This window comes from Rhinatrema bivittatum, chromosome 16, assembly GCF_901001135.1.
Source record: "Rhinatrema bivittatum chromosome 16, aRhiBiv1.1, whole genome shotgun sequence".
Taxonomy (NCBI): domain Eukaryota; kingdom Metazoa; phylum Chordata; class Amphibia; order Gymnophiona; family Rhinatrematidae; genus Rhinatrema; species Rhinatrema bivittatum.
Genome location: NC_042630.1, coordinates 18,562,979 through 18,590,696, shown reverse-complemented (window position 1 = coordinate 18,590,696; position 27,718 = coordinate 18,562,979). Strand labels below are relative to the sequence as shown.

At 49.8% G+C, this 27,718-nt stretch overlaps 1 protein-coding gene across 4 annotated transcripts in view; it reads right to left on the bottom strand.

The window, feature by feature from the left end:
• Positions 1–25,721, bottom strand: part of GPS2 (G protein pathway suppressor 2) — a 32,992-nt gene extending 7,271 nt beyond the window's left edge. The window contains exons 1-11 of one of the 4 annotated variants that reach the window (XM_029580393.1): positions 25,701–25,721; positions 23,904–24,038; positions 23,667–23,776; positions 23,293–23,405; positions 16,254–16,333; positions 15,924–16,003; positions 15,660–15,828; positions 15,202–15,288; positions 14,875–14,954; positions 11,580–11,672; positions 7,593–7,676 (exon numbers count right to left, since the gene is read on the bottom strand). In XM_029580393.1, coding sequence (XP_029436253.1) covers positions 7,593–7,676; positions 11,580–11,672; positions 14,875–14,954; positions 15,202–15,288; positions 15,660–15,828; positions 15,924–16,003; positions 16,254–16,333; positions 23,293–23,405; positions 23,667–23,776; positions 23,904–23,997 — 990 coding nt within the window. In that variant the 5' untranslated portion in view covers positions 23,998–24,038; positions 25,701–25,721. Of the gene's footprint in view, positions 1–7,592; positions 7,677–11,579; positions 11,673–14,874; positions 14,955–15,201; positions 15,289–15,659; positions 15,829–15,923; positions 16,004–16,253; positions 16,334–23,292; positions 23,406–23,666; positions 23,777–23,903; positions 24,039–24,660; positions 24,804–25,700 lie in introns of those variants that run through there. The other 3 variants (XM_029580392.1, XM_029580394.1, XM_029580395.1) reach the window with 3 other exon arrangements.
• Positions 25,722–27,718: the final 1,997 nt, after the last annotated feature.

Genomic DNA, 27,718 nt, shown 5'->3' with positions numbered 1-27,718 from the left:
CGGTTACGCTTTAGAATTTTCTCGACCTCTCAGACAGGTTTGTCTTCTCTCCGTGCAGTCTCGCGCAGTGCGACAAACACTGGATCAGCTCCTGGATTTGGGTGCCATTTTCCTGGTGCCGGAACAAGGGTTCGGCCATTATTCCGTCTACTTCGTAGTCCCCAAGATGGTCAACAGGACTCTCAAGATACCACACTTCAGGATGGAAACCCTGCGCTCAGTGATTGCCGCAGTACACTGGGGAGAGTTCCTCACATCCTTGGACTTGACGGAGGCTTATCTTCATATCCCCATCCTGTAGGAGCATCACACTTCCTCCGATTCAAGATTTTAGGGCAGCATTTCCAGTTCCAGGCCCTGCCATTTGGCCTGGCGACCACTCCTCGCACCTTCACCAAAGTTATGGTGGCGGTGGCCCTACGGAGGGAAGGATTCTGGTCCATCCCTATATGGATGACTGGCTCATCCGGGCGAAGTCCACAGATTTGTGCCAGCACTCAGTGGAAAGAGTATTACTTCTCCTCCAGTCGCTTGGCTGTATTGTCAATTTTGCCAAGAGCAGCCTCACTCTGGCGCAGTCATTCGACTTTTTGGGAGCTCATTTTAACACCAAAGTGGGCACAGTCTCTCTTTGTTTGGATCGGGCCCAATCTCTCCTCTCTCAGGTTCAGTACTTTCGGAACCTCCGACTTCCCACTGCTTGGGACTATCTCCAGGTGCTGGGCTCCATGGCCTCCACTATAGATGCAGTGCCTTGGGCGTTTCCCACATATGTCCCTTGCAAAGAGCATTACTCTCCCGTTGGAAGTCGGTGTTTCGGGAATTTCAGACTCTTCTGCCGCTATCATCTCTAGCCAAGGACAGCCTGACCTGGTGGCTCAACCTGGATCACTTGCTAAGAGTGGTGGACCTAGAGGTTCCGCAGTGGGTGATCATTATGTCATATGCCAGCCTCGCCGGCTGGGGGGCTGTGTGCGGACGCCAATCTACGCAGGGGCAGTCGACGCCAGTTCAGTTAGCGTGGCCCATCAACTGTCTGGAGACAAGAGCGGTTTGTCTGGCGCTGAAGCGCTTTCTGCCTCTAGTCCAAGGCCGAGCAGTCCAAATCCTCTCCGACAACGCAACGACAGTGGCGTACATCAACCATCAGGGAGGGACAAGAAGTCTTCATGTCGCTCAGGAGACAAACAAGCTAATGCCGTGGGCGGAACTCCATTTGTCCCATCTGGCGGCATCTCACATTGCAGGCGTAGACAATGTTCAAGCAGAATTCTTACGTCGCCAACGCTTAGATCCCAGGGAGAGAGAGCTGTCCCAGGAAGCATTGTCACTCCACGCGATGGGGGACTCCCCATCTCGATCTGATGACCACTCAAAGGAACACGAAGGCTCCGCGCTTCTTCAGTCGCAGAAGAAGAACAAAGCGCAGAGGGCGTCGATGCCTTAGTCCTCCCGCCTTCCACGGGACCTCCTGCTCTATTGTCTTTCCACCTTGGCCCCTAGTGGGAAAGGTGCTCCGAAAAATAGTCAGCAGGGGCCCATGATCCTGGTAGCTCCGGAATGGCCTCGACGGCCGTGGTTTGCAGACTTGGTCAACCCTAGCGGTGGACGGCCCGCTTCGACTGAGCCATCTGTCGATCCTTCTCAGACAGGGCCCAGTATTTTTTGACCAGGGAGATCGCTTGTCTAGCGGCCTGGCTTTTGAGCGGTGGCGCCGGCTGAGAAGAGGAGGGTACTCAGAGGCTATTATCTCCACTCTTCTCAAGGCTAGGAAGTCTTCCAACGCTTAGATCCCGGGGAGAGAGAGCTGTCCCAGGAAGCAGTGTCACTCCACGCGATGGGGGACTCCTCATCTCGATCTGATGGCCACTCAAAGGAACGCGAAGGCTCCGCGCTTCTTCAGTCGCAGAAGAAGAACAAGGTGAGAGGGCGTCGATGCCTTAGTCCTCCCGCTCTATTGTCTTTCCACCTTGGCCCCTAGTGGGAAAGGTGCTCCGAAAAATAGCTCTGGAATGGCCTCGACGGCCGTGGTTTGCAGACTTGGTCAACCCTAGCGGTGGACGGCCCACTTCGACTGAGACATCTGCCGATCCTTCTCCGACAGGGCCCAGTATTTTTTGACCAGGGAGATCGCTTATCTAGCAGCCTGGCTTTTGAGCAGCGGCGCCGGCTGAGAAGAGGAGGGTACTCAGAGGCTATTATCTCCACTCTTCTCAAGGCTAGGAAGTCTTCCACCTCCATGTCCTATGTCCGGGTCTGGAAAGTTTTTGAGTCTTGGTGCCAGTCCACACAACTTTCTCCACGTCATGCGACAATACCCCAGATCTTATCTTTCTTGCAGCAAGGTCTGGAGATGGGATTAGCCTACAATTCCCTCAGAGTACAGGTGGCCGCCCTTGGTGCCCTCCATCATCAGGATGGAACTACTCTTTCATGGCACCCTGACATAGTCCAGTCCTTAAAGGGAGTAAAGCATGTGAAGCCACCGATATGCAATTTAGGTCCTTCGTGGAGCTTGAATTTGGTCCTTCGAATTCAAGGCGGTCCACCGTTTGAACCTCTGAAGAGAGCTACCCTCAAGGACCTCACTCTCAGGACAGTATTCCTGGTGTCTATCTGTTCCGCTCGCAGAATTCTGGAGCTTCAAGCATTGTCATGCAGAGAGCCTTATCTACGCTTCACGGATTCATGGGTATCCTTGTGTACCGTACCATCTTTTCTACCAAAGGTGGTGTCGTTCTTTCATTTGAATCAGTTGGTGGAGCTGCCGTCCTTCCAGGACGAGGATTCCAGAGAGCTTAGATGCCTCGATGTCAAGTGCGTCCTCGTTCGATGTCTGGAGGCTACAAATGCTTCCGTTTATCGGATCACCTCTTGTCCTCTGGAGTGGTCCCCAGAAGGGAAACAAGGCTTCTAAAACTACCATTGCCCGCTGGCTAAAGGAAGCAATTTCTACGGCGTACGTTGGCGCTGGGCGTCCACCGCCAGACGGTATAAAGGCTCATTCTCTCCGAGCTCAAGCAGCCTCCTGGGCAGAAAGCCGAGCGGCCTCTCCGCAGGAGATTTTGTTGCGACCATCGCTGCCCGACGTCTCCATTACGCCCACCTTACCTCTTTGGCAACTCCCTCTTTGCTTGTTGGAAGTTTGGCTGCCGCGGCGTCATTGTGCCATTCTCCGGCGTCCCCGGACCGGCTAAACGCTGCACTCCGCCATGTTTCCTAGCAGCCTAAGGGCGCACGCGCGGCCCCGACTCAAGTACCAGCAGTGGCGTGAACCTCAGGGGCGTCCCCCTGAGGTGACATCTCCACCGGATATTTAAGGTCTCTGAAATTGCTAACTAATCAAGTTAGCAAGGACTATGGAGTTGGATTACAAGGGAAAGGTTTCCTTACGCTCCTAGCTACTCTGCCTCCTCGGACTTACCAGGGGTATCCGCTCCTCGGGGGCCTCGTTTCTCTTTGCCTTTCAGGTCGCAGTCTGGAACCGGTATTCGCTCCTCGAGGGCCCACGAACCCAGACTTGCTACTGAATATCACTTCTACCAGGAAGTCATCGCTGCCTACAACACCAGTGAGTTACCATCTCTCTCTCAGAGCGTTCCCTGAAACCAGGTACTTGCTCCTCGAGGGTCTACTTCTTTCCAGCTCCTGGGCTGCTTCTAAGAGACTATTGTGTGAGAGTTACCATCAAGGTTCTGTTCCTGAACTCTGCATACCCTGCCTACTCACTATATTTAGTTTCTCTACAGCTCAGTTATCCAGGATCGCTGTTCCAGTATCTGAGGGACTACAGCCCAGCCGGGCGTTCCAGTTCACTACTGCCACCTCTGGTGGTTCCATATACTGTCTAATAAAAGAACTAGTATGTGTCTGTCTCCATACTCTGAGCCTGACCAGTGGTCCCTCTCAGGATCTTCCCCCCGGGGCGTGGTCATCTGCCACCGGCCCAAGGATCCACCCCCAACTACCTCAAACACCAACAGATTTGCAGAGCAGCTACGTGGAAGTCTTTACACACATTTGCGCGTCACTATCGCTTGAATCTTCAACCACCGATCGTGGGCTCAGGTCATTCGAGCTGGGCTATCAGTGGCCCACCCTACTTAGGGAAGCTTTGGTACATTCCACGGTCTGGACTGATCCTGGTACGTACAGGGAAAAGAAAATTATTCCTTACCTGCTAATTTTCGTTCCTGTAGTACCATGGATCAGTCCAGACGCCCACCCTATGCATTGTTGGGGGTTCTTTGGGATAATCTTTCAGCTCGACTATGTAATTATTTCAGGATCAGTTTGGGACTGATTAAGAGTTCAGGTTGCAAGTTTTTTGCTTAGACTTGTTTACAATTGATATTCAATTTTGTATCTATCCATGATATTCAATTTGTATTGATCCATCCAAGGTGTGTTTTTCCTTATTGCTTGGATATTCTTAATACTGAAGGTTTACAGAGGGGTGCACCAGTTATGAGGGACCGCCCTCTCAGTTTTTGCTCTGACTCCATCTGCTGGAAGGGGGACATAATCCACGGTCTGGACTACAGGAACGAAAATTAGCAGGTAAGGAATAATTTTCTTATCCCTTGGATTCAAGGCCCACTCCACGTGAGGACCCATGGCGCAGTTCTAAGGCAGCCGAGGGCGGGATGCTGAGTCTGACTACACTAAGGAAAACGAAATTATCAGGTACGTAATTTCTCCATTTCCTAGCATATAGCCAGGTCAGCACCATTGGGCTATATAAAAGCTACTTCCGATCAGAGCGGGAGGCTGCCCAGGGTCTGGTTAACACCACCCTTGCAAAGGCTGCGTCCTCTCGAGCATGTACATCCAGGGGATAAAACCCAGAGAAGGTTTGCAAGGAGGGCGACATTGCTGCTTGGCCATTATCAATGGGAGACAGCAGTCTAACTTCCGCCTTTGAGACCACCTGAGCCGCAGTGGAATGAGCTCTAACTCCCTTGACCACATCCTTAATCCAGCGAACTATGGTAGCCCGTGAAGCTGGTTCACCTTGCTTCCATCCACCATAAAGGACAAACAGACTGTCTTTCAGACCGGTTCTGAGATTTCCAGATACCGCACTAAAACTCTTGACAACAAAATGATGGAGGAGACAATATTCCTCCACGTCCTTGAATTTATCTAGGGATGGCAATGAAATGGACGGATTCAAATGAAACGCTGAAACTACTTTGGGCAAGAAGGATGAGATAGTCCATAGATGTAATGCCCCTGGAGTCAGCCGGATGAACGACTCCCGGCACGACAATGCCTGCAGTTCAGAGATGCAACTTGGAAATCCACTCTTCAGTGAAGACCTTCCCCACCTTGGTATCGAAATGCACACCCAGGAATTCCAAAGTCTGGGAAAGGAAAAGGTGACTTTTGGCCAAATTGACTATCCACCCCAAGGATCATAGTCGCTTAAGGACCAAATCCACTGCCTCCCAGCAAAGAGATTCTGACTTCGCCTGAATCAACAAGTCGTCCAGATAGGGATGAACTAAGATCCTGTCCTTCCGGAGGGTCGCAGCCATCACGATCATCACCTTGGTAAAGCTCCTGGGCGTCAGCCAGCTCAAAGGGCAGAACGCAAAACTGAAAAAGTTTCCCTAGAATCATGAATCTCAGGTATCTTTGATGGTCTGGCCAGATGCCTATGGTTAAGTATGCTTTAGTTAAATCCAGAGACACCAGGAACTCTCCCTTTTGTACTGAAGCAATCACAGAGCGCAGAGTCTCCATTTGAAAATGAGGATCTTCAGAGCCACGTTCACCTTTTTCAAGTCGAGAATTGGACAAAAGGTGCCCTCTTTTTTGGGGACTATGAAATAAATGGAATATCTGCCTGTTCCGTGCTCCACCATGGGAACAGACAACGGCTCCTAGCTTGTGAAGGCGACAAATGGTTTCTCGTACCGCGATTTTCTTTTCCTCGTAAGTACATGGGGAGACCAGGACCAAATCTGAGCGGCCTTCGACACCTTGGTTCTTCCTTGGTCGAGGGACATTCTGCTATATGTGTTTCCCCCATGGCTGCTGGAGGGCAAGATTTTGCAGCGTATGGAGGATCATCAGGGGGACGTAATTCTGGTGGCTCCGGAGTGGTCTCAGAGGCCTTGGTTTGCAGATCTGATCAATTTAGCAGTGGAAGGCCCATTGAGGCTCACCCATCTGCCAAAAGTTTCTGCATCATTAATTAAGTTGACTTAGAGAATAGCCACTGCTATTATTAGCAACAGTAACATGGAATAGACTTAGTTTTTGGGTACTTGCCAGGTTCTTATGGCCTGGATTGGCCACTGTTGGAAACAGGATGCTGCGCTTGATGGACCCTTGGTCTGACCCAGTATGGCATGTTCTTATCCAGGTCCCATATTTTCAGATTAGGTGACTCACTTCTGCTGAGCTCAAAGTAGTCAGCCACAAGGTTTGGGGGGTTTTTAAGGCAAAATTAAAGGTACAATCCTGTACAGAAGCAAAAACTAGAAAGAATCTCCAAAAGTAAGGTAATACTTTCCTTATGTAATCTTCATTGAGGACAGAGGGAGGTAGCCACCACCGAGAGAGCAATAAGAGAGACAAGGAAATGAAGGCGCCAGCACCACTAGCTATTAAAACCCTCTCAGGATTAGGGCACAGGTTCAATCAAGGGTCACCCATCCCCAGCTGGACCCTACTCTACTAGGAGGATAACCCTAGAACAGTACCTAGTACTCTTGTGAGCAATTTTTACACCAACTGACTGACATCCCTACCATCTACTGGAGACAGAAAATACTGAGAGACTGCAGGTAGTACAGTGTCTTAAGTACCAAGAGTACAGTAAAGCTTTTATTTTCTGTTGCCATCGGGTGGTAGGGGAGAAAAACTCAACTCTCTGGACTGACCTGATGGATAAATAAAGGGGAATGGACAGATGCAGGTGGGCACAGAACTAAGTTACAGAAAAAGGTAGACCACTGAGAAGTATGCCTCAACAGAAAACCAACATGGAGAAGGAAATCCCCAGAACCCTCTGCGTGTCTTTGGCCTGCCTGGGCTGAATGGACTCTGAGTGACTTACAGAATGTCCCTGGATATCTGTGGAGGCAGGCTGGCACCAGACAGGTGATGTCTATTCATAGAGTCACAAAGAAGAAACCACAGGGGAGCTTCAGGCACTATTCTCAGGAGTTTGTAATCCACACAGTTACAGACGTGTTGATTGTCTTGACCAGTAAGAGTTTACCAGAACAAAGAAAGTCATGGGAAATGGGCTACACATCCTGGGAAGCCAATCAGGATAGTTAGGGATGATTTAATCATGCATTTGACATCACAACTTATGTAAATGATTCTTTGGGCAGTCATGCAAGTCTCTAGAACCCTCTATCCTTTTCCTGTATTTGAATGTTATCTATAAAAGAAGGATCACTTCCTGTATCCAGAGAGATGCTGGTCAGATTGTAAGACGAAGGGCACCCAGTACCCAGCATCTCCCGAGAACACTTATATTGACTAATAAAAAGACATTATACTTTTACTGAGTCCAAGTGTTCTTGTGTCCCTGGCCATAAGCATAGAGTAAGCTTTACACCACCACTTACTGCGTGTGCTTGCTGGGGTGGGGTGCCATGGGAGAAGCTCCCAGGTGAGGCAGGTCGTGCGGGATGAGTGTACGCCAGTGCTGACTGCAGAAAGAAAAAAAAAACCCGACAAATATCACGTTACTGGGGGAGGAATATTGGAGAAATTACTTACCTGATAATTTCGTTTTCTTTAGTGTAGACAGATGGACTCAGGACCAATAGGTTGTGCTCCCCTGCTTGCAGATGGAGAAGGAGTCAGGTTTCAAAGCTGACATCACTCTAGATATACCCCTGCAGTGACTTCAGCCATTCACTATTCTCTTCAAAAGCCACTATGGACATACTATCAAAAAAACTTGATTAAAAACTGATAAACATAACTAACTCAACCAAACAAATATTGAACCCCAGTAAGATTACAGATGCCCTGATCTAGGGACTGGATGACTGCTTACTGGTAATCTCTTGGAATAAATATCCACTCCACAGGTGAATCCTTGGCACTGTTCTTTGGCAGCCAGTGGCAGGAGGCAGAGTCCATCTGTCTACACTAAGGAAAACAAAATTATCAGGTATGTAATTTCTCCATTTCCTAGTGTGTAGCCAGATGGACTCAGGTCCAATGGGATGTACAAAAGCTACTCCCGATCGAGTGGGAGGCTGCCTGCGGTCTGGTTAGCACTGTCCCCGCAAAGGCTGCGTCCTCTCTGGCTTGGACATCCAGGCGATAGAACCTGGAGGTATGCAAGGAGGGCCACGTCGCTGCTCGGCAGATGACAGAAGACAGCAGCTTAGCTTCCGCCCAGGATACTGCCTGGGCCCCAGTGGAATGAGCTTTAACCTGAAAGGGTAAAGGCTTCCCTGCCTCTACATAAGCCCCCGTGATCACTTCCTTGATCCAGCAAGGGAGGAGGAATAGCCTAGTGGTTAGAGCAGTGGACTATGAACCAGGAGACCAAGGTTCAAGTCCCGCTGTTGCTCCTTGTGACCTTGGGCAAGTCACTTTACCCTACATTGCCTCAGGTACAAAAACTTAGATTGTAAGCCCTCTGGGGATAGAGAAATACCTACAGTACCTGAATGTAAACCGGTGTGATATCTCAATTGAGATGAATGTCGGTATATAAAAATAGTAAATAAATAAATAAATAAAATGGTAGCTCACGAAGCTGCTTCGCCTTGTTTCCTCCCACCATGAAGAACAAACAAGTGGTCCGTCTTGCGCACTGGTTCTGAAAGTTCCAGATATCATACTAAAGCCTACTGACGTTTAAGTGGCGTAGGAGGTGGTAGTCTTCAGTGTCCTTGTGTCTATCTAGGGACGGTAAGGAAATAGAGTGGTTCAGATGAAACTCCAAGACTACCTTTGGTAAGAAGGAAGGAATGGTGCGAAGCTGTAACATTGCTGGAGGAACAGCTCCCGCCATGACAACGCCAGTAGTTCAGAGATGCGACGAACCAAGCATACTGCCACCAAGAATACTGTCTTCAGCAGGCATAGAGACAGACCGCAGCGGCTGAAAGGAAGACCCTACTACCAAGTCCAATACTAGATTGAGGTTCCATAGGGGGACCGGCTGCTTTAAGGGTGGTTGGAGGTTTTTAACCCCTTTTAGGAAACAGGCCAAGTCTGGATGCGTCGGCAGGCGGGCTCAGTTCACCTTGCCCCTGAAACAGGAGAAAGCCGCCACTGGGACCTTCAAGGAGTTGAGGGACAACCCTTTGTTCAGGCCATCCTGTAAAAATTCCAGAATCATGGGGGATCTTGGTTGTTTGTGGGGGCATTCTGCATTCCTTGCACCAGGCCTCAAATATTCTCCAGATCTGCACATACACCAAGGATGTTGAGAACTTTCACACACAGAGCAAGGTGGCAATTACTGCTGCCGAATAGCCACGCTTCGTCAAGCGAGCCCTCTCAAGGGCCAGACCACAAGACAAAAACGAGTTGGGTCCTCGTGAAGGATCAGACCTTGTTGGAGAAAGTCCCTGTGTGTGGGGGAGACATAGGGGGCTCTCCACCAGAAGCCTCCACATGTCTGCATACCACGGGCATCTGGGCCACCAGAAGCACTAATCCTCTGTGGCGTTCGATCTTGCGAATGACCTTGCCCAGCAGAGGCCACGGAGGGAAGGCGTATAGCGTAAGTCCTCCTCTGGCCAGGTCTTGTCAAGAGCGTTGATCCCTTGGCAGCACTGATCTCTTCTGCAACTGAAGAATCAGGGGACCTTCACATTGTGAAATGTGGCCAGTAGGTCGATGGATTGGTGGCCCCAGCAATCTACTAGGAGCTGGAAGGCTCTGGCAGATGATCCCATTCCCTTAAATCCAGACTCTCCCTCCTGAGAAAGTCTGCTCTGACGTTGTCTTTTCCTGCATTGTGGGAGACAGAGATCCCTTGTAGATTTAACTCTGCCCATTCCATAAGGGGATCTATTTCTAGAGATACTTCGTGGCTTTTAGTTCCTCCCTTGCGGTTGATGTAGGCTAACATCATTGTGTTGTCAGACATCATGCAGACTGCCTGTCCCTGGAGCCTGTGGCTGAATTGCAGACACACTAATCTGACAGCTTGGGCTTCCAAGCAGTTTATATTCCAGCACACCTCTAATTTAAAGGTAAATTTTCTTCTTCAAACGAGTACTGCAATCTCGCCGAACACCAGTGCTGGTGTGGGGATAGCACGTCCACATCTTCTAGGAGACTGAGAGATACTGAATGGCTGAGGTCACTGCAGGGGTGTATCTAAGATGACGTCAGCTTTGAAACCTGACTTAGTCTCCATCTGCTAGCAAGGGAGCACATAACTCATTGGTCTGGAGTCCATTGGGCTACATGCTGGGAAAGGCCGCCGGGTCCATGCCTATCCCAGGCGGGAACAGGGATGGGCCCAGCCGAGTTGCCCTCTCCCATGGAACACCCAGCCAAGAGATTACTCAGAGTACATCCAGTTAAGGCCTCCAATCCATCATCTGAATGGGAGGAGCCGGGCTCAGCAAAGTCCGGAAAGGCCAAATCCCCTTGGGCTTCCTCACAGTGCTCACACAAGTTGGAATCCAGGTCAGCCTGAGAAGCCCTAATATGACAAGCAGCGCAGCGAGCAAGGTGCTTATGTTTCTTGGCTGCTGGCGCCATGGCAGCAGTAACTGCATTCGATCAGCTCGAGCTTAAAATTTATGCGTGCAAATTTTGAGCGCCTAGGCAGGGTGAGGTACATGCATAACACGCGGGTCCGGCTTTTCCTGTATCCTGTGCTTACTTTATTGTGCGTGTAAGTACGCACATGTAGAGAACAGACGCACTGTGTGTACCTATGTTCCATGGTGGGCAATACGAGATGCACAAAGACGAGCGCAAGATGGCATCACCACGGCCTATGACATGGTGTGCTGACCAAGCTTAAAGAGGAGGGGCGGGGGGGGGACCACTCAACCCGCTCATAAGCCCACTTCCCTATGCTCCAACAGGATCGGGAACATCAGTATGGCGCACAGAGGAGACCGGAGGAAGGCTTACCGAAATCCCTCTTCTCTGAAGGTAAATCTTCCTTCCTTTAAAAAAAAAAAAGTACCTGGGCACAGCGCTCACTGGCTGAGTACAGAGACGGTCTCCGGCTGAACGCTTGGCTTCCTGCACCCCGCTGCCTTTCAGCTGCTTGAGCAGCAAAGTCCATGCCAGGAACCGGCTACCGGACCAAGGCTCACCTCTGAGGGATCTCGGAAATCACCTCAGGAATTCTCAGCTGGGGGAGGGACCTTTAGGTATCAACCCAGGAGAGCAGGGCTCAATCTTTTCGGCAATTTAAAAGTAGAATTTCTTCTTCCAAAAGGTACAGTGATCCCCATAGGGAAAGCACGTCTACATCTACTGGAGACAGGGAAATACTGAAGGGCTGAGGTCACTGCAGGGGTGGATCTAGGGTGATGTCAGCTTTGAAACCTGACTCCATCTCCATCTGCTGGCAGGAAATCTTCCTTTAGCAAAATGCATGAGGCTTTCCTTACCTTGGAAGGTTGCATCTGGACAGAGATCTGTGGTGCAGGGATAAGGGTCTGCGTTGGGTGCAAAGCCTGAGGATGCATTGGGCGAATTGTTGACTGCATGCATGAGACAAAAAAAAATAAAAAAAATTCTAAAATCAGTTATCACCAAATTTTTCAGCATGATGTTTTAAACTATTATGATTAACTGCTTTAGGTGGAGGGGAGGGGTTTTTTTTTGGAAAGGTAGTTTAAAAATCAAAAGTGTCCACATATAGGTGGTATCATCGCGTGGCACTATGGTGCTGCACCAAGTCGCTCTCAGAGAAGCCCCTCAGTCTCTTTTCATCTGCGGAACGGACAGCGGTATTTAGAAAGCAGCTGCTCATGTCACTTAAGTTCCCTCAGGTTCTCTCTTATAATTTTCCCCTTAGTTTTTTTTGCTTTGTTTTCCTTTAATGTTCTTGTTTATTTTGGTAAAGTTTTCTAAATGTTTATAATTTGGCAGGAGCCCTTTTTACTAATCATGACTCGAGGAAAAGGTTTCAAGTTTCTAGAGGTGCTCAGTACGCGATTTAAAAAAAGAAAAATGTACTCAAGCCAATATGTAACCCCCAAACCCCTTTCTCAGGCTAACAGGAAAAACTATCGAGTTGGAAACCCCCAAAAACTGTAGCCCAAATACCCTGAAAGGCAAACCAACTTGAACCACCAGTTGGCAAAAAACCAGTCTTTCAGCAGTGACGGGGAGGGTCTCTGGACTGATCTGTGGTATTACAGGAATGAAAATTAGCAGGTAAGAACCAATTTTCCTTTTCTGAACATACCCAGATCAGTCCAGACAAGTGGGATGCACCCAAGCTCCCCTAGACTGGGCAGAACTCTCTCAAAGAACGCATCTTCCTGCGCCCTCACGTCCATGTGGTAATGTCTGGTGAAAGTATGCAATGAGGCCCGCACCGCAGCCCTACAAATCTCCTGAGGCAACAGCAACGGATATTCTACCCAGGAAGTGGCTAGCGATCTTGTGGAGTGCGCCTTCAGCACCCCTGGAACTTGACGGCCCTTACAAAAATAGGCCATGCAAATAGCCGCTTTCAACCAACGGGAAATGGTAGCCTTAGAGGTCTTCTCTCCCTTCTTCCTGCCCCCATTCAGGACAAAAAGGTGATCAGAGTGCCAGAACTATTTGACAGCTCCAGATAATGCAACAGAGTTCTCCTCCCATCCAAAAGTTGTAGATCCCTGCCCCTAGGGAAATCCTTAGACCACTTCGGAAAAGCCGGCAGGTCTACCATTGATTAACATGAAAGGACACCACCTTAGACCAAAAGGAGGGGACCATCCACAAGACAGAGCCCGTAACTCCGAAACCTGTCTGGCCGAACAGAAGGCCACCAGGAACACGGCCTTCAGAGTCCAAGCCTTCATCGTTGCTCCCAAAGGCTCAAACAGAGCCCCACACAAAACTCGCAAGATCAAATTAAGGCTCCAAACTGGGCAGAACTTCCAGACTAAGTCACAAATGCTTGACCTCTTAAGAAACAAACCACAGCCGGATGTGAGGCCAAGAACCTGCCTCACCATTTGCCCCTAAGAGAGCCCAAAGCTGATGCCTGAACGCGAACGATACTATAGGCGAGACCCTTAGCAAGCGCTGTTGCACAAATTCCAAGATGAGAGGAACCTCCACTGACGGGATGCACCCGTCTCCGAAGTCACCAAGACTCAAACACCCTCCAGACCTGAATATATGCCAAAGTGGCAGGTTGACGAGCCTGGAGAAACGTGGAGATAACCTGCTCTGAATAACCTTCCAGGCAAAGCCGCTACCTCTCAAAAGCCAAGCCGCGAGACAAAAGTGATCCTCTCGATCCAAAAATATGGCCCCTCTTGCAGCGACTTTGATAGATGAGACAGCCGAAGGGATCCAACCACCGCCAGATGCACCAGATCTGCAAACCACGGACACCACAGCCACTCGCGCGCTACCAACACCACATAACCGGGATGTTCCTCTATATGCCTCAGAATTCGACCGACCAGAGGTCAAGGAGGAAACACGTCAGCAGGATCCCCAATGGTCAAGGGCACACTAGAGCATCCAGGCCCACCGAACTGACCACTCTTCTGCGATTGAGAAACTTCTCTGTCTTTGTGTTGAACCATGTCGCCGTGAGGCCCAGCTTGGGGAACACCCCACCAGGCACAAATGCAGTTCCAAACCTCATGGGACAAGTCCCATTACTCTGGGTTCAGTTGCTGCCTGCTGAGGAAATCTGCCTGTGCGTTTTCCACCCCTGTGACATGCCACCTTGACTGTTGATATACGCCACCATCGTCGCATTGTCAGAAAACACGCGAAACTGCATCCGTGGTGACCACCACCCGGGAGTTTCAGGTCCATTCCCTTCATCAGATTGCACAGAGACAGCCACCAATAGACCTGGATTCTTGCAGCAGGGACAATAGCAGAGGATATTGACCTAATAGGTGCCACCTGGACAACACACGCGGATCGGTGCAGTAGTTACCTTCTGTCTGCCGAAGCCTGCAGCCTCGCTGCCTCATGGACGAACCTTCTGCCCCTCAGTAAAGTCTGTTTGGCTTTTTCCTTCCTTGTCTTTAAAATCACAGATACAGATACAAAGGCAAAAAACACACCCAGGGGTACTTCCCTGATTCCGGGGCCTTACAGACAAAGAGACCTCTGAGGCCCTGAGGGAACCAGTCCCCTGGCTTTCAGGGCCCCTAACACAACACGGGCGAGCACAAGGCAGGGGTTCCCAACCCCCCCGGACGCCTGTCTCAACCTGAGGGTTGGTCCAACAAGAAGCCTAACACCTCAGGGAGCTTCCTCCGAAATTCTCTCTCTCAGACTGCAGGTTTTACACCATCTACCATCTATTGGAGATAGAGAAATACTGAGGGACTGCAGGTGGCACATGGGTTATGTACAGTGTCAGTGAAAATTTCTCTGTCTCCATCTGCTGGCAGAGAGGCAAAACCCAGGAGTCTGGACTGATCTGGTTACGTACAGAGAACTGGGGTTTTCCCATCCCAACTAGCCCATCCATTTGCACCCCGAGTCTGGCCACCTGGTCTCACTGCTGAGTAATTGCCAAGACACTCTTCCCCCCAGAGCACTGTGAACTCTGTCCTGCCAGAATCTCCTGAGAATCAAACCCAGGTGGTCCTGCTTGGTGCACAACCGTGCCACTGAGTCATCAAATCGCAACAGTCATTTTTCAATACCATGGAGATGCTTGAGAGCAGGGGCCACTCTTCTCCCCCATGTATGAGAAAGATTGTTACTCACGGAATCAGTGAAACCGGACTGCTGATTGGCATGTTCCAACTGTTTCTGCAGTGGGATTCCAGTGCTAGGTGGAATAAACCCTGGAAAGAGGGTAGGGAAGAAGGAGGCGAGAGAGAAACAGATCAGTAACATGGAAGAAGGGGACAGAGAAAGAGAGAACATTTTCACCCCTGAAAGAATAAATGCTAAAAAGCACGGCAACAGGTTATACAAGGGAAAGGGTGGGAGGTGGATGATGGCCTGGAACAAGACCGGGGACAAAAGAAAGTCAATGTGCAGGAAAGAGGGTAGAAGCTGATAAGGAAAGGGAGAGAGAAAGCCATAAACCTGTCTGTGCTGCAGGGAAGTGTCCATGAACTCCGTAACTTGGTTGCTGATGAGATAAGTACTGCATGGCCTGAAAAGCAGAGGGACCTGTAAGAGTGAGGTAAAGGGAACTTCAGTCACAGATATTTCATGACTGATCTATATAGCACTAACCGTCCTAATCTGTCTTATTCCCTGCCCTGCATACTCACCTGCAGTTGAGTGCAATTTGTTCCAGAAGAGCTTTGCTTATAATCTTTCAAACTCAAGATTGTAAAAAGCACCCAAAGTAGTACTGTGAAGTGATTTATAAATCAGCACTCGAGTGTAATGTATCTTGTGGTATAAGATGTCCTACAGAGGCAACCTCTCCACATTCACCAGATAAACCTCTCTTAATCTCTTATATAAAAAGAACAATTACTTGCAGAGCTTAATTAATGGCTTCTGCTGCATATAATGCTTAGGGTGATAGTTACCTCTGATTTGCTGTCCACCGGTATAACTGACTGGCACTGCCTGTCCGGCTCCAAATGTGTGCTGGGTTTGGCCGACTGCATAAGGGCTGTGACTCGATTGGCTGGTGGCATACTGGCCGTGCTCTGGAGTGCCTGGGGCAAAGCCTCCCTGACCTGTAAAGTGACGACTCTGTAAAAAGAAATTAAAAGAAAAGTGTCAAAGAGATCCAAGACAGCAAGATACACAGATGGGAGTCTGGGGATCAGGGGGTGGGGAGTACTCACCGGGATGACAGGGGGGCCAAACATCTGCTTGTTTCGATCTGCCATTAGTGAGGCCTGGCGACTGTGTCCTCCAGGGCTCCCTGCAGAGACAGGTGAACACTTAACCGCAATCATCCACCCCCTTACTGACAGTGCTTTTCCTCCAGTTTCCAAGCTCTAGCCAACATCTCCCAGCATTAATCGCAGACTGATCTAGAGCTATGACACCCGAAGACTCAGATTCTGATCCCATGTCAATCACCAATTCCACCTACAAGTCATTTTTCTGAAAGTTCAAGGGAGCTCTCTTCTTGCCAAGCTAACCACAGGCTCGGGGACAGGTATACTTACCTTGCATACTAATAAGGTGCGTCCCAGCATGCACGGCCAGGCCTTGCTGATAGGCTGCAGAAGTCAGTGTTGTCATATCACTGCAAAACACATGTTGCAGTAAAGTCTTAAGCTGTTATCAAAGTAGTATTAACACAAACTCCCCATGTACCACAACTCAAGCCCTTTCTTCCTTTCAGCGAGATCCACACCATAATCCAACCCTCTGCTCGCATTTGCCAGTATCCAGGTTTTTGCTTCTTTTACACTTAAGAGATGCTTCCATCCTCTGGGAATGAGTTATCATATCCTGTGCATCCTACCTCCATTCCCACACCATGCCTTCCCTCTTTTACATATGACCCTTAGTCTCCTCTTTTCCCTCCTTGGTATAAGAAAATTAGGTCTTACCTTTGATAATTTTCGTTCCTGTAGTACCATGGATCAGTCGGACTCCTGGATTTGGCCCCCCCTCTAGCAGGTGGAGACAGAAGTTTACCAAAACAAACTCTGCCTCATATAGGCTGGTGCCACCTACAGTCTGGCAGTATTACGAATGTCAAAGCAAAATGGACCAAACTAACTATATACAGGAACCTAACAACCGCAACATAGCATAACCACTCCCCAAAGGGATGCAGAACCCATGCAAAGAACAAAACAGTGTCGAATCAAGCTGTTAAGAAAAATCAGCAAAGACAGCGGACTCTCCATTCCCTTCCAAGAAGACGACAGGGGCGGGACTCTGGACTGATCTGTGGTACTACAGGAACAAAAATTATCAAAGGTAAGACCTAATTTTCTTTTCCCTGTACGTACCCGGATCAGTCCAGACTCCTGGGATGTACCAGAGCTTACCTTAATTGGGATGGGATCTGGAGAGGCCCGCTCTAAGCACACCTTCTCCAAATCCACCGGCACCAGTTGCCCGAACATCCAATAGATAATGTCGAGCAAAAATATGCAGTGACTTCCACGTAGCCGCCCAGCAAATCTCCTCCAGGGATACCTGGTGACTTTCCACCCAGGAGGAAGCCGGAGAACGAGTGGAATGAGCCCGCAGACCTTCAGGTGAAGATCTACCGTCCAGCACATAGGCAGAAGTGATGAATTCCTTAAGCCACCTAGCGATGGTAGTCTTGGAAGCCATATTGCCCCTGCGGGAACCACTCCATAGTACAAAAAGGTGATCTGAAACTCGAAATGCATTGGTCACCTCCAGGTATCGCAGCAATGCTCAATGAACATCAAGCTTCCGAAGATCCTTAGCAAGCGGGTCCAATCTATCCAGATCCGAAAATGACGGAAGTTCAACTGACTGATTTAAATGGAAGGAAGACACCACCTTAGGCAGGAACCGTACGCAGAGAAACCCCAAAGTCAGAGATGCGCAAAAAGGGCTCCCTACAAGAGAGAGCCTGAAGCTCCGACAGCCTGCGTGCCGAACAATAGCCACCAAAAACACCTTCAAAGTAAGATCCTTCAAGGTTGCCCTGCACAACGGTTCAAACGGCGCCCCATACAAAGCCTTAAGAACCAGGTTCAAATTCCAAGAGGGACAGGGTTGTCGCACTGGAGGCCGCAAATGTTTCGCCCCCGAAGGAAATGCGAGACATCAGGATGAGTCGTCAAGGACGCACCCTGGATGTGACCACGCAAGGAACAGAGTGCTGCTACCTGTACACACAAGGAACTGCACGATAATCCCTTCGCCAATCCAGCCTGAAGAAAGTTCAAAATCTTGAACGGTTGCTCAAGTAGGAACAATAGCTCTGTCGAGACACCAAGTCTCAAAGACCTTCCAGACCCTGACATAGGACAGGGAAGGAGAGACCTTACGAGAACAGAGTAGTTACCACAGCATCCGAGTATCCCTGGGACTTCAGCCGCTTCCTCTCAAAAGTCATGCCGCTAGACAGAAGCGTTCGACCTGGTCTAAACAGACGGGTCCCTGATGAAGCAGATTCGGTCAGTCTGGGAAGCGCAACGGAGGCACTACCGCCAGATTCACCATATCCGCAAACCAGGGACGTCTTGGCCACTCGGGAGCGACGAGCACCATCTCTGACGGATGCAACTCTATTCGGCGAAGAACCCTGCTGCTGAGAGGCCAAGGTGGAAACACGTAAAGTAGAACGTCCATCGGCCAGGGCAGTACCAGCGCGTCCATGCCCTCGGCTCCCGTGTCCCTGCGACGAGCAAAGAACCGCGGCACCTTGGCATTCTTGAATGTCGCCATGAGATCTAACCGAGGAGTGCCCCAGTGAGCACAAATGACCTGAAAGGCTTCGTCCTCCAACTCCCATTCTCCTAGGTCGAGAATATGTCGACTGAGGAAGTCTGTCTGAAGATTCTCCACCCCGGCGATGTGAGAAACCGCTATGCAGGCCAAGTGTTGCTCCGCCCACTGGATCAAGAGATGGGCTTCCAATGCTACCAGCCGACTCCTGGTTCCTCCTTGACGATTGATATAAGCAACCGTGGTCGCATTGTCAGATAGAACTCTGACCGCCTTGCCCTGGAGAAGCGGCAGGAACTCCTGCAGCGCTAACCGGACTGCTCTGGTCTCCAGATGATTGATGGATCAACGTGCTTCCTCCGGAGACCACAGCCTCTGCACAGACTTTCTCAAACACACCGCTCCCCAACCGGACAAGCTGGCATCTGTTGTGATGACTGTCCAAATCGGAACTACCAAGGGAACTCCCCGTGTCAAGTTGACCGGGGACAACCACCAATTCAGGCTGGACCGCACCTGCTCCGTCAGAGGTAGCTCGAGATGGAACTGTTCTGATCCTGGACTCCATCGGGATAGCAATGCTGATTGTAAAGGTCGCATATGAGCGAAAGCCCACGGAACCAATTCCAGCGTCGAAGCCATGGAGCCCAGGACCTGAAGATAATCCCAGACCGACAGTATAGGCCAGGATAACAAAGCCCGAACTTGGTCCTGAAGTATGAGCATATGCTCCACCGGTAGAGACACTGTCCCTTGACGTGTCGAACAAAGCTCCCAAAAATTCCAGAGACTGAGAGGGCACCAAATGGCTCTTAGCCTCGTTGACTACCCAGCCCAATGATCTTAATAACTGAAGTATCCGGCGAACCTCCTCCTGACACAGAACCTTCGACTTCGCACGAACCAGCCAATTGTCCAGATACGGATGGACAAAAAAATCCTTCCCTGCGCAACTGAGCCGCCACCACCACCATAACCTTGGTGAATGTCCTGGGAGCAGTGGCTAGACCGAAAAGCAGGACCTGGAACTGAACGTGCCGCCCCATCACGGCAAACCGTAGGAACCTCTGATGGTCTGGTCGAATCCAGATGGTAAATATGCTTACGCCAGAAACTCCCCCGGTCGGACGGATGCAATTACAGAACGTAGGGTCTCCATTCGGAACCGAGGGATCCGGAGGCATCTGTTGACCCTCTTTAAATCGAGAATGGGTTGGAAGGTCCCCTCTTTCTTGGGTTCGACGAAGTAAATGGAATACCGACCTCTTCGCAGCTCCGTGGATGGCACTGGAACAACAGCGCCGAGGTCGAGAAGACGCTGTAACGTCTCCTTGGCCGCCTGATGTTTTGTTGCCAGCCCACAGGGTGACATCAGAAATAGTTGGCGGGGCTGGCGTGCAAAATCTAATGCGTAACTGTATCTTATCACCTCTAGGATCCACTGATCTGACGTGATCTTGGTCCATTCCCCGTAAAAGAGGGATAGTTGACCTCCCACAAGTGGAACCGAGGAATGGACCGGCTGCACATCATTGCGAGGGCTTACCTCCCGGCACATTCTGGCTGGAGTCAGGTCTACCGAAACGGTGCCCACGAAAGGACTGAGAGTACAGTACGTCTGCTGCCTGCTGGCACTGTGGCGAAAAGAAGAGGCGGACCCACGGTTGGTCCGAGGTCTCCTATACCACGAAATCGCGATCTTGAAGAAAAAGAACCTCTCGACTTCGGTCTATCCTCTGGCAAGCGATGTACCTTATTCTCGCCTAAAGACTGAATCAGATCCTCCAGCTCCTTGCCAAAAAGCAGCTTGCCCTTAAACGGTAAGGAACCCAGTTGAGATTTTGAAGACACATCCGCTGCCCAGTTGCAGAGCCATAACAATCGCCGCACTGACACAGCCGATACCATAGCCCTAGCCGATGTGCGGAGCAGATCGTAGAAGGCATCCGCACTGCAGGCGATCACCGCTTCCAGTCTTCCCACCTGGCGAGCTTCCTCCTGTGATAGAGAATCATTGGCCAGGAGCTGTTGGACCCAGCGAAGACCTGCGCGTAAGGAAAAATTACTACACATGGCCACCGGAATACCCAGGGCGGAGACCTCGAAGATCTTTTTTAAGCTGAACCTCTAGCTTCCTATCTTGTAAGTCCTTAAGGGCTGTGCCCCCTGTGACCGGAATAGTTGTCTTCTTAGTGACTGTGGCCACCGCAGAATCCACCTTGAGTACCCGCAACAGCTCCAAAGCCTCCTCCGGCAGTGGGTAGAGCTTATCCATCGCCTTTGCGACCTTAAGCACCATATCCATAGTGTCCCATTCCTTAAATAGCAAGTCTGTTGCCGAAAAATGGAAAGGAAAGGCTGAAGGTTGCCCCCGAAGTCCTAGAACAACGGGGTCCGTAGCCCCCAATCTAGACTCTTCTTGGGGGAGCTGAATCCCCAATTCCCCTAAAATAGCCAGAATGAGAGGACCCAGTTCATCTCTCCTAAAAAGACGGACGACCTTCGTATCGTTGCCATCCGCCCCGTGAGACCCTCTCAGACCCCCCTGTTGGGGATTGGATTCTCCCTCGACCCCCCTCAGAGGCAGAGAGGGTACATCTGGGTCATCCTGATCATCCATGTCCGAAGAAGTATCTGTATCTAGTTGAGGCACCCGGATGCTAGCTGGGCGTTGACCCCCCTGTGGGTCCGGCTCTGGGGTGGTCTTGGCTCGCTTCCTAGGTTCGGGCAGAGGATCCGGACTGTGATACCTTTTTCTGCCCGCCTTCCGGGCCTTAAAGACCTTATGCATCAGCAGGACAAAGTCCGATGAGAATGAAGAATCAGAAGATAAATCATCTCCCTCCCCCTCAGGGGCCTCCGCAGACCTAGACAAAATAGGCCTCGCAGGTCTGTCTCCCTCATGGACCCTGTGCTGTGGGGATAAGCGAGGTGGGGGGGTCCTCATCCCCGAACGCTGATTCGTGAGCTGCAGGGGCCGCTGGCGCAAGCAGAGCCAAGATGGCGCCCGCTGCCGCAGATGCGGACCCCAGCGCATTTAAAATGGTGCCCGTTCCTGCGTTTTGCGGGAAGGCCTCGGGAGCCGACTGCAGCTTCCCGATAGAGCCAGTTATGATCTGGACCAAGACCCTTCCTGGGGTCGTGGAGGCTCCCTCACCCCCGGAGAGGCAATTAGTACAGAGACTATCGCGTGAGAGCCGTGAGCGTGCGGTTCCGCAGGCCCTAAACGCGGCTCGACGTGGCATTCCTGTCAGCCCAAAAATCCACTTACAACCTCCCTAAGCACAGCGAAACGGAACGCAAGCAGTCCCTAACGCGACCGGAGGGAAGGGAGAGTCAAGCCAAAGCAGTAATAAAAAAAAAAAAAAAAAAAAAAGAAAATTTTCTATTTCCCTTTTTTTTTTTCTAAATACCTGTCTAAACGCCTCCGGGTCCTGGATCCACTGGGGGGAGTGAGCCGGACTCCCCGGTATCACCCCCAGTTAACCTTACGCTGGAATAAAATGGGTCTATTCCCCCAGTACCTCAGTGGCCTCTGAAACCAGAGGGGGATGGTCCCTTCAGGACCTCCCACCCCCCGTGGAAGGCAAGGACTGGGACCTACAGGCACACACTGCGATCCCTTACACTCCCGCTGAAAAAGATTTAATTTACTTTTTTTTGTTTTAAACTAATTTCCTGTCTCTAAAGAAACTCTTGCACAGACTGTAGGTTTGGCACCTACTCCACCTGCTGGAGACAGAAGAATACTGGCAGACTGTAGGTGGCACCAGGCTATATTTATTTATTTTATTTATTTAACATTTTTCTATACCGACCTTCAAGGTTGAATACCATATCAGGTCGGTTTACATCGACCTGATATGAGGCAGAGTTTGTTTTGGTAAACTTCTGTTTTGGTAAACTTCTGTCTCCATCTGCTAGAGGGGGGGGGGGGGCCCAAATCCAGGAGTCTGGACTGATCCGGGTACGTACAGGGAATGGCCTCTTCCCCACCTTTGGCCCCCGTAATATCTGTATTCTACCTATTCCCAGGACTGTACTCTTGCCCGTTTTCTGATCTTCGCTCCTCATCTATATTTTTTTTATTTAAAGGAAGCAAATACGATAACACAACATGACTAGCAGTCTGCAGTACAATAGAAGTAGAACTCTGGATCACAGAACTGCCTCCCGAGTTTTTCAATATGCAGCCCCCCCACCTTTATACGTTTTAACATAACTCGCATTATATTACTGGACAATTCTACACACACAGCTGTTCCCCTTTGGTTTAGAACACACCAACTTACATAGGAACAACCCGGCCTCATTTCCCCTCCCTACTCTCAAGTCCCTCCCCCCAAAAACCCACTTATCTGGACTGATCTGGGGTATGATCAGGAGCAACACATTCAGAGTAACCCTTGAATACTGTCTTCCCCGGGTTAAGCAGATCTACAGTTTACTTCCTATGCATAAATGACAGCAGTTACAAATATGGGAAGCTATCCCTTTCCTCTAGGGAATATTTTTGCCACACATGCTCAAAGGATTTTTGGTCCTCAGACATCCCAAAATTGCCCCAATCTTGTGAGACCGCCAACACTATCCTACTGCCCCTGAATTCCCTGAAGCAAAGTCCCTTGTATATAAAAAGGTAGAGTGAAACCCCTTTCTCTAACTAGTGCTTATTTCTTCTTTCTCCAAACATCCTTCGTCAATCTGGTTAAGGAGGAGCTCTCATCTTATATTCTCACCTGCTTTGCTCCCTCAGCACAATCCTCTCCACCTTCCCAATCTCTATTCCTTATGATCCATTGTCCCCCATTTCCCTCTTACCTCTGTTCCTTGCGGCGTCTCTTCTCCTCCTCATGCAAAACCTTCTTCAGCTGCAGGAAGAGCTGGTGCTTCTCCTCTTGCAGAACAGAGAGCTTCTCCTGTAGCTTCTGGATCTGCACCAAGACAAAGGATCAAGCTGGGGGTCATGTGGGTATGCCATACAGGTATAATCAAGAGGCCTCACAACGTAAGAAAAAGGCTACAGAATTCAAAACACGCGGGCTGTGGCCATATAGCCAATATAGGACTGCAGGCCTCCCTCCTCCCCATCCTGAAAGGCCCCAGCCCCAAAATAGAAAGAGATGGGAAAAAAGATGACAGCAACAGCCTAACCAATATGGGTGTGGAGGATCATACACAGAAACTAGCCTTACCTGCTCCCTGGTTTCCTCCAGTGACATCCGCTCCTCCATTTCTTTCTTTCTCCTGCGCTCCTGCTCTTCCCTCATCTTTTGCTCCATCATCTTGTCTACCTCTTCCTCCTCTGAAATCAGAATACACAGAGATACACCCTTGGCACAGACTTTGTGAACCTTTCCCAAGTCCCTTCCATCCTCACCCAAGAAGGGTGTCCTTTCCCTTCCCTTAAAATGTTTCACAGCATCTGTTACCTTGTCTTTTCCGCTCCCTCTCCAGCATGATGTGCCGGTGCAGAGCCCGGGCCATGGCATTGGATAATTTGGGCCTCTCGAGCAGTGCTGGCATTTTGGGAGCCTACTAACAGCTTCTCTCAGATGGCAGGAAACCTGAGAAAGAAAAACAGCAAGGATGAGAACAAACGTAAACAAGGAACAAATGTGGACCTGTCACACATTGAGGGCAAACTAGCACTTTTGTCATTGCTCAGAAGGTAACACTGTTCAGTTTTTCTAGACATTAACAGGTGTCAGGGCAGCTTGAGGGGGGGGGGGGGGGGGGAAGAATCAAGAAAAAATAAAATCACGGACTAACCCATAGGTGCGCAGAGTGGCAGCCTTCCAGGAAAGAAGTCATAATCATTGTGCAAGGATGATACCTGGTGGCCAGATTTAGAGCCCATGATAGAAGACTCTGAAGGAGCCTTAGCATGTGGCACCCCAGCCAAGGATTGGGGTTAAGTAAGTTAGGAAGGAGACAAAATAGGTAGAAAGTATCCCCAAGTAGCTATGAACGAATACTCATGGCGACAGATCCCGATTCCCAGTTCGGGCTCTAATTAATCGGGAAGCCTCAAGAAGAAAACTGCCGGGTCCAAACATAGCAGAGCAAAAAGCCCAAGTCTCCCCGTTTCCCTGACAACCAACCGGACTGAGAGTAAGCAGAGACCGGCAACGACACAGGCAAAACTCTCAGAGCACAACCCCAGTCTCCATCCCTCTCCACCCTCACCTCGTCCAGTCAGTCTCTCCCTCCAGCGGCTGTCGGCTTCTCCAGGCCGCTAGCAGGCAGCCATGACTAGGCTACGTCACTTCCGTCCGTCTCCCGCCCCCGAGCCAATGAAAAGCCGAGAGGCACAGATTACCTCCCCCCCCATCCCATACGCGATTGAAGCCAATCAGAGGCCGAACCGGAAGCAAAGCGCTCCTCTCCTGCAGAGCTCGCTCGGTGCCGGTCCTGAGAGGTTACAGGTCGGCAGCAGCCGTTCTCCTTTGCTGCCAGCGTCGCGAGCTCTTCGGGCAGCATAAAAGCTGAGCTCGCTCCAGCCAGAGCAACCCCCTCCTACCATAAGAGGGCGGAGGGGAACCTGAGCTTGGCATCTGCCCGGTTGCTGCAATACTAAGCCAAGCCGCTGGTTGGAAGGAATTTTACCCCAGCAATATCTCACATTAAGCAGAAATTACCAGACTGGGACCAGCAAAGTCGGTCTGCTTCCACAATTCTTATATTTGTTTCAGCATGTACCCTGTTCTATCCCAGCCTCCATCTTTGCGGAGCTGAATACGTGCAGAATTTGATTTGTTTGGAAAGGGAAGCAGGCTCGGATGGGCCAGCGGCAGCTTGGGCAGTCTTGCTCTGCCTAATTTTAGGCTTCTTTTTCTGAAAGCCTGGATGAGATGAAGGGAAGGGTACAGGCTGAGGCAGTTAAGGTCGGGGAACTTCCCTTTATCTCTTGCGACTCACCTAATACCGGTAGCAGGAGGATTAGTAGAGCAAGTCCCTTAATTGCCCAGACCTTGCACGTCTGAAGACAAGTTCTTAAGTTTTTGGGCGGGTCAGAGGCGGAGGTTTCGCTTATTGCACTTACATATCTCTGGCTATACTTTTTCTCCCATATTCAAAGAATGGAGGGATAATGGTCTCATACATATAACATAGCTATGGGATGACACTGGGGGTTTTTCTCCCTTTTCAAAGCCAACCTCACAGACGGCGAAAACGGCAAGAAAGAAAACAGTCACTTTTTTTTTTTTCTCTACCTGTCCGCTGACCTTGGTCCTGAAGTGTCCGGTCCAGCGGGGGTGAGTGAACCGGGCTCCCCGGTGTCACCCCCGGCGCTGCTGCCAGACAGGCCGGGTCCTCAACCCTCAGCAGCGGCCTCGACCAGGGAGGGGTAGTCCCCTCAGGACCTCGCAACCCCCCTGGGAGGCTTTCAGGACAAGCGAAGCCTTTCTATAACTCTCCTTTTTTTTTTTTTTTTTAATAATCCAAACGATTAAACCAAATTAAACAACCCTGACTAGCTAAACAACTACCCAGGGATCCTCAGAGCCTGTGGGTGAACCTGCCCCATCTGCTGGAGACAGAGGAAGACTGGCGAGCTGTGGGTGGTGCCTTACTATATGTGAGGGTGCCCGACAAGTCTTGCTCTGTCTCCATCTGCTGGTGCAGAGTCACAACCCAGGTGTCTGGACTGATCCTGGTACGTACAGGGAACTTCCCTTTATCTCTTGCGACTCACCTAATAGCAGGAGGATTAGTAGAGCAAGTCCCTTAATTGCCCAGACCTTGCACGTCTGAAGACAAGTTCTTAAGTTTTTGGGCAGGTCAGAGGCGGAGGTTTCACTTATTGCACTTACATATCTCTGGCTATACTTTTTCTCCCATATTCAAAGAATGGAGGGATAATGGTCTCATACATGTAACATAGCTATGGGATGACACTGGGGGTTTTTCTCCCTTTTCAATCGCTATGAGAAGATTCGGATCTCTTCCCATGTATATTAACTTCAATTAAGGGAAGCGTTGCAAGATAAAGTCTTTTTTAAGTGATCCTGATGCATATGGGAAGGGTATATTTCTTATATATATGTATCCTGCGCATCAAATATGGCCCATACATGCCACAATCCGTAATCGATGCTGGGAACACAGATCTAGACCTTTCGCTGGAAGCGCATTGGAGCAGTGCCCCCCATATTTTCAGATGTGCAAGGCGAAAGGAGTTAATGCTTAAATTGGCGAACAGAACTTACCGTCCCCACCTTTTTTTTTTTTTTTTTTACTCCGTGTTTTCCGGAGGCTGGAGAGTAATGTTGGCGAGGGTATGGCCAACCGGGATCTTATATTCACATGTGGTGGGTTTTGTCCTATTGTTAAGTTCTAGGCAGAAGCCATTCAAGAGATAGCTGATACTTTGGGCATCTCTGAACAAGTGGCTCCAGAATTAGAGCTTCTGGGACGTTGGATCAGGTCTTTAGTGCCAGTTAAGCATCGGGCGCTAGTGGGGCAGCACGATTTACCATTGCTTATTGGAATAAACAGCTCAAGAGATATTGCTGACATTGAATAATTGCGCTAGGATTTAAAGAACGAGCATGCTAAATATGTATCTATTTGGGGCTCCTACCAGGAGTATATGAGCGCTTATTAGAATGTAACCAATGTATACATTGAGTGTGTGACAATCTGGTCCTGTAGTTTTCTTTACAATGTGGTCTGTGTATTATGGAGAAGTATTTTCTTCTCAGTAATGCTGTGTATTGCAGTTTCTCATGTAATGCTTTCTTTTCTTGGCATGCGTCTTGTAAAAGTTCGAAATAAAGAGTTGAAAAGATCCAGTCCCTGCAGCATACCAGTAGTTAAGTAATGGAGTGAATTCCATTTACCCCTAACCTTTGTCACCTCCCACCTCAGTCCACACGAAGGGCACTCCATTCATTTAAGTCTCCTTCCTAGAACCATGTCACAGGTGTTATTGAAATCCAAGCACGCTACATCTAGTGCTTTCCCCCGAGCAGACTCTGTGGTCACCCAATCAAAGCAATTGGTTGGCTTCGTCTGACAAACCCTGGTGAAAACCTTGCTGCCTCTGATTTTGCACTGTCCTCCTTCTTACTTCCACTTTTATAAAGAGCTATCGCATTCACTTGTCTCCAGGCCTCCTGAACTGGCTCCAAGGCAGCATGGAAAAGGTCAGTCAGCAGAGCTGGCAGGACTTCCTCAAATGTATCTTGGCTGGCCCCCTCACTTTACCTACTCCTCATGGACACACTCTTCTGAAAATTAA